The following is a 6,103-nucleotide window of genomic DNA, read 5'->3' as shown; positions in this document are numbered from 1 at the left end:
CATTAATTTCATGCTTTTTTTTTAAGCTATATGCAGTTCCAAACTTAAAAACAAATGGTGTCTTAGAAATAATAATAATAATAAGGGAAAATAATTATTTTTAAAAAAATTGTACCCCAAATAATTAAGAAAAAGTGAGAACAAAAAATAATTGAAACAAAAGTAAAGAAAAAGAAAAAAATTCGATTCAAAATGCTTCCTCTCATTTGTCCAATCATCCCCCGTTGATATGTCAACTATCAATTATTTCTGGTAAATTCCCTTGCCCGTACCCCTCAACCGTTTCATATATAATATTACATAGATTACATTCCCTCAACCATATAATATATAGCTTCACTATAAAGAGAGATCATAGCTAAGCTAAGCTCAAAGTCACAGGTTGCAAGAAGACACACACCCACAAAGAGAACTCGAAGATTATTAATATAACAAGTTTTTGGCCATGGCGGAGGAGTTTCAGGCCGGGATTTGTGGCGAAAACTGGTGGATGAATTCGTCGAAAAGCGTGTTCATGGGCGGCTTGTCACCATGTTCTACGGTGAGCATCACTAGTGATCATATGGGAACTTATGGATCATGGACCACGGCTGATATGGTAGACTTGAAGGCAAGGTCAATATCATGCAAGGAGTCTAATCATATTACTACCTCAGTGTCCGATGCCTCTATACCTTTCCTAAATTCTCAGAAACCTCAACAGGCTGATTCAGATAGTGGTGGTAGCAGTATTTTGATTGACTCCACCTTGCAAATGATGGGGTATGGCCTTTCGTCGTCATCTTCGTCATCATCGGATTGGAACCAAGCTTTACTGTAAGTTTGGTAAACATGTTGTTCCTTTTCCTGTTTTGTTTTGTTTTGTTTTGTTTTTGTTTTTGTTTTTCTTTTTTCCCTTCTTAAATTCAGATTATGGTGGAAGTCCAACTTGAAGGTCTTAAATTCCAAAGAATTTCATTTCAACTACAAGTTAGAAAAAAAATACATGGCTATGTTTATTGTTTCTGTTACAAAAAGCAAGTCAAAATGATCATCATTTTTTTATCAAGTGGTAAAGATTTTAAATCAGTGATAAGAATCCTTGATCTTCTTGCAGTCCTGGGAATGGAAGAACTGAGAGTTACAACTCCATGATGCAAGAAGAGATGAATTCAGGAGGACTAAACTCTTCTCAAATCCAAAAAGATTGGAGTCCAAAGAGCTATACAAGCACTGCTGAAGATTTTTCCTTGGATCAACAAAGGCTAAATCCGGTTAACAGTTCCGGCAATTCGCCACCAACTTGCCAGGGATTTTCTACAGGCTTTTCAATGGAGCCATCAGCATCTTATGGCTACCCTTCAACATTGATACAAAGTTTATTTGAACCTGAATATCCTCAACCACAACAAGCACAATCTCTTTTCAACAACAGGTTCATGAATTACTTGTCGCCAACAGCTCCAAATTATGGGACCAACATGACTGAATTGTCATCTCCTTCTTGGCCTAAAGTATCTCCGTTAATAAAACCTTTGCCAAAGCAACAGCCTAGCACTTTGCACTTTACTAACAACACACCCTATTGGAATGCCTCGCCAACTGGAATAAACGATATTAGAGCAAACCTTTTACCCTCATCACAGTCTCAATTTCTTGTGCCAGCTTTTGAAGAGAAATCCAATTGCTCCAACCTCACTACAAAGGTAATTAAAGATGATGATTAACCATTCTTTAATTAGCCTTGTTCATCAATTAGTGACTAGGGTTTCGGACTAAACATCATTTTTTCTGTGTATTCACAAATTTCAGCCTAGCAAAGAAGTTCGAGACTCGGTTTCGGTAGTTAAGAAAGGAAGCGAACCAGCTTTCAAAAGGCCTCGAATTGAAACACCATCTCCATTACCAACCTTCAAGGTATAGAGAACTCTAAGTATCGAGCTCTTGATGAGTACTAGAATGTACTTGACATATTTTTTTCATTTTTTTTCTTGCTTGATTATCTTTTCATCTTTTGAAGAAGTGAATGTGAAGATGTTACTTTGTTATCAGGTCCGGAAAGAGAAGCTAGGAGACCGAATAACTGCCCTCCAGCAATTGGTTTCACCTTTCGGAAAGGTTAGCTTTTGGATTTTTCTACTTTATTTCAAATAGTACAAATACCAAAATAAGTATTTGCTTTATGATTCAATTGAAAGCTCACCCTTTAGTCATGTACTCTACCTGTCCAGACTGATACTGCATCGGTTCTCCATGAAGCTATCGAGTACATCAAGTTCCTTCATGATCAAGTCAGTGTATGTTCTTTTATCTTCCTGACACCAATATTCGAGTGTTTAATCCATTGATTCTCACTTCTTAATTCAAATTAAGTAGGGTAAAGAAAAAAATCACAAGTTCGAGTCCTACTCTTAACAACGGTGTAAATGTTTACATACATTAATTAATGGTAACCATACCTCATTCAGACAGGATTAAAATATATTTAAGTGCTTAAATTGAGGGATTATTTGTTAATATATGTTTTTGTTTTTGTTAATGTAGGTGTTAAGTACTCCATATATGAAAAATGGCAACCCCATTCACCATCAGCAGGTATAACAATTCTTTATTTCTTCATGTTGATTACTTTTGGCCAACACTTCCACTAGATGAATCAAAAGACTCTTTTGAAGCATAATTAATTGATTTGATATATATTCATATTTACAGGCTCCAGCTGACAAACTGAATGACCTAGAAGGGCCAAAACAAGATCTAAGAAGCAGAGGACTATGTCTTGTGCCTGTCTCCAGCACATTTCCTGTTGCTAATGAGACCACAGCTGATTTCTGGACACCAACATTTGGTGGTACTTTCAGGTAGAAGGATGATATATAGTAAAGCTAGCAAAACGTACAGCTTCTATCCAATGATCAAGTACTGATTCTAAATATCTGTAGTGTTGTATCAATCCAACCAAGATGGAAGGAAATGATCAGAACTTCAATATAGGAATTGAGAAGATTATATTAGGAGCTGAGCTACTGCATTGCCGTGCTAGCTAGCTGTATCAGTCTTGAACGAAAAGCGAAAGAAAACAAATGAAAAAAGAGAAAAGGGAACTCAAGCTTCATAGATGGACAGACAATGCTGGGCCAGCTGCAAGAAGAATTAATGATGTTAGGCTAGCAAATGATCATTAGGAGCCTCTGGAGATCAAGAATATTATAAATATCTATAAGGATTATTAATTAATCCAAGTTGTAGTGCTGGTTAATTAACTAGTAGTTTAAAGGTGGGATTAGGCACAGGAACAACTGCTAAATTCAGCTAAATTTAACAATATTTGTGAAATTAGAGATTAATTGTATGTTGTTGATTGTTATATATGAGTGGGGTGAAGTTAGCAGATTGGGATAGAAGGCCTTTTGTTCCTGTTGCTCTAAGATTGTTGTGGATGGCACCACCAGTCCACCTTTTTCAATATATTGGCATTGTTATTATTGATGAAAGAAAAAGAAAAACAGAAATAAAGGGATCATTGTACTCATTGGCTTGTTTTTTTATTCATATATATATATATATATATATATATATATATATATATAGAGAGAGAGAGAGAGAGAGAGAGAGAGAGAGAGAGAGAGGAGTGAGTGGAGCTTATTTGATTGGTTTGTAACTTTTTCTTTTGTTTATGTGTTTGGATTGTGCATGATAGTGCTAAGTCAGAGGGCGGCCCACTATTCCTGCTTTCAGGGTTCTTGTTTATTTTTTCCAGATGAAGAGATATATGTGCATGCACGCTTGTGTATGAATTATTAAAGCTTGTTAATAATGAGATTTTTTAGGCTAAATCCTTGGGATTGTTAGAGATGATGGTGTCTATATTCTCACCTACACACTCATTTTCAATTGTGATACAAGGCACACGAGAATTCAAGATTGAAAAAATTTATTATTCTAATTTTTTGCTACGAGTAAATTTTGAATTCAATAATTGAGTATTTTACATACGTGAAGTATGTTTATTAGATGTAAATAAATTATAAATACATAACAATAACAATAATCTCAGTGGAAATCCTTGGCATTTTGATAAAATGTATATAACAATATAAAAAAAATTATCTTTACAATACATGTTTTGCGACATTTAACTAAGTTAGATGAAAAATATATTAGTTTAGTAAAAATTATGTTATATCTATAAGAAATATTTAATGTCATTAAAACATCATTAGAATCCAGTAAATTATCTAAATTTAAGCTCGTTTGATAATGTGATAATATAGTTCAACATATTTTTTAAAGTGTTTTTTAAATTATTTTTTATCTGAAAAAATATCAAATTATTACTTTTTAATATCAAGACTTGAAAAATAAATATGAAAAAAATATCATTTCGATATATTTTTAATTTAAAAACTCTTTTACAAAAATATTTTACACCATATTATCAAATACACACTTAATATAAATATCATTAAGCGCACACACACAAAATAATATAGTTACTTGAAATTTTATTATAAATTGTTTTATATAAAAGGAAATTATAGTTTTGAAAGAATTGGGCACTAAAATTCACTTTTTTCTGTTGGGACATGAATGAACATATACATGAGAACGAGAAAGAGAATGCAAGACTTGATCTCATCATATCCTTACTTCAGGTAGCTCTAGCTAGCTTATTAAACATTCTTAATGGTTGTCCCTTAATTAAAAGTTAATCCCTCCCTAATCATTTCTGCTTTGTACTGTTAATTTATGTAAAAAGTGTTGCTTCTAGGGTAATAATTGTACTTGTGCACACCTTTATTCAACATGAATATCCAGCATGCAATATTGTTATAATTTCTGCTGTCTTAATCCATTTCTTGTGTTCGGGCTATAAGAAAATAATAACTATTACAATGTTGAATAGGAATTTTGATTTTCACAATTTATCTAACCCATATAATTAATTGGAGTTTATTTTTTATAATAATAAAATAAACACTTCACTAGACAAAGTTTTTTTTTTTTCCTTGATAACTAGTTTGTTCATCAATCAAAACTAGATCTCTTCTCTAACAAATCTTCAGACAAATCAAAATATACATATCGATATTACTTATTAAAGACTTGTATATATTTAGAAAAGATTTTTTATTATTTTTGTGTTGTAATCTCTACATTAATTATTGTACATTGCCCTACACATATATAAGTCTCTTATTATTCTCAACTTGGTACCAGAGTTATTACACTTTAAATCTTTCTTTCCTTCTCTCCAATGGACTCTTCGTCTAAGCCTACGATGCAAACTTCTTCTTCTCCCTCTGCTTTGGAAGATTCCCTGCTATTGCCATGAATCCTCAGTCTTCATATTCTCTCTGTGCTTTGGAATCTTCCCTTGCTACTACTGCTTTGCAACCAATTCCCCTACTACAGCTACCATGACTTTTGCCACTATAAAGGCTTCAATTACAAGCATTGTTTTTAATACTTATCAAGTTATTTCTTTTAAGCTTATAAACACAAATTATATTTATTGGCAAATGCAAATGAAGTCATATCTTCTTGGACAAGTTGTTTTCCCCTTGGTTGATGGCTTTTTATCGTCTTCTCCTCTTCATATGATTGTTGCTGATGGTTCTTCTCTTCAATTTAATAATTCTTTTCTTTGTTAGAAACAATAAGACCAACTTATTCTCGGTGCACTACTTTCTTTTCTTTTAATAGATATACTATATCTTGTTGTCGATTGTCGAACCTTGCACTGTATTTGGCATACTCTTAAACCATCGCTTCTCTGTCTATTTCTCGTATTATGGAACTTTATGATTCTTTTCAAGATCTTCGTTAGGATGATGATTCGGTCATTGTATTTATGCAAAAAAACAAAGACTTTTTTTTTATGAATTAGGCACTGCAGGCCTACCAGTTTTGTTAAAGGATTTCAATTTGTATGTGTTTTTTGATTTTTAAGGTGAGTTTAAGGACTTGGTAACAAGCCTCGTGACCAAGGCAGAACCTCTTTTGTATGTCGAGCTTCATAGTCATCTTATTACTCGTGAGTTCTCTTCACTCTATGAGTGCTGCTATCACTGCTCCTTTACTTCCCATGCCAGCTCAGCCACCATCAACTTATGGTGCTCAA

General features: G+C 33.2%; 1 protein-coding gene across 3 annotated transcripts; it reads left to right on the top strand.

Moving 5' to 3' along the window:
• The first annotated feature begins 234 nt into the window (after nt 1-234).
• Nucleotides 235-3,511, top strand: LOC18097442 (transcription factor bHLH112). 3 transcript variants are annotated; one of them, XM_006383923.3, is made up of 8 exons: nt 310-816; nt 1,097-1,685; nt 1,792-1,896; nt 2,032-2,097; nt 2,211-2,270; nt 2,524-2,574; nt 2,692-2,840; nt 2,922-3,511. In XM_006383923.3, exons 1-8 carry the CDS (start codon nt 446-448, stop codon nt 2,971-2,973), a joined length of 1,443 nt encoding a protein of 480 aa, XP_006383985.1. In that variant the 5' UTR covers nt 310-445; the 3' UTR covers nt 2,974-3,511. The 3 variants fall into 3 exon arrangements, with proteins under 3 accessions (XP_024455849.1, XP_006383985.1, XP_024455847.1); XM_024600079.2 differs by having other exon boundaries at nt 311-816; nt 2,211-2,276; XM_024600081.2 differs by having other exon boundaries at nt 235-816; nt 2,211-2,276; nt 2,692-3,511.
• Nucleotides 3,512-6,103: the final 2,592 nt, after the last annotated feature.

This window comes from Populus trichocarpa, chromosome 4, assembly GCF_000002775.5.
Source record: "Populus trichocarpa isolate Nisqually-1 chromosome 4, P.trichocarpa_v4.1, whole genome shotgun sequence".
Classification (NCBI taxonomy): Eukaryota; Viridiplantae; Streptophyta; class Magnoliopsida; order Malpighiales; family Salicaceae; genus Populus; species Populus trichocarpa.
Note: the sequence above shows the minus strand (reverse complement) of the source record. Positions and strands in the feature narration are given on the sequence as shown.

Coding starts and splice junctions, on each gene's coding strand:
- LOC18097442 (XM_024600079.2), top strand. CDS start 446: ATGGCGGAGGAGTTTCAGGCCGGGATTTGTGGCGAAAACTGGTGGATG. Junction 2,098..2,210: donor TGGTTTCACCTTTCGGAAAG/GTTAGCTTTTGG, acceptor CTACCTGTCCAG/ACTGATACTGCATCGGTTCT. Junction 2,841..2,921: donor ACATTTGGTGGTACTTTCAG/GTAGAAGGATGA, acceptor AAATATCTGTAG/TGTTGTATCAATCCAACCAA.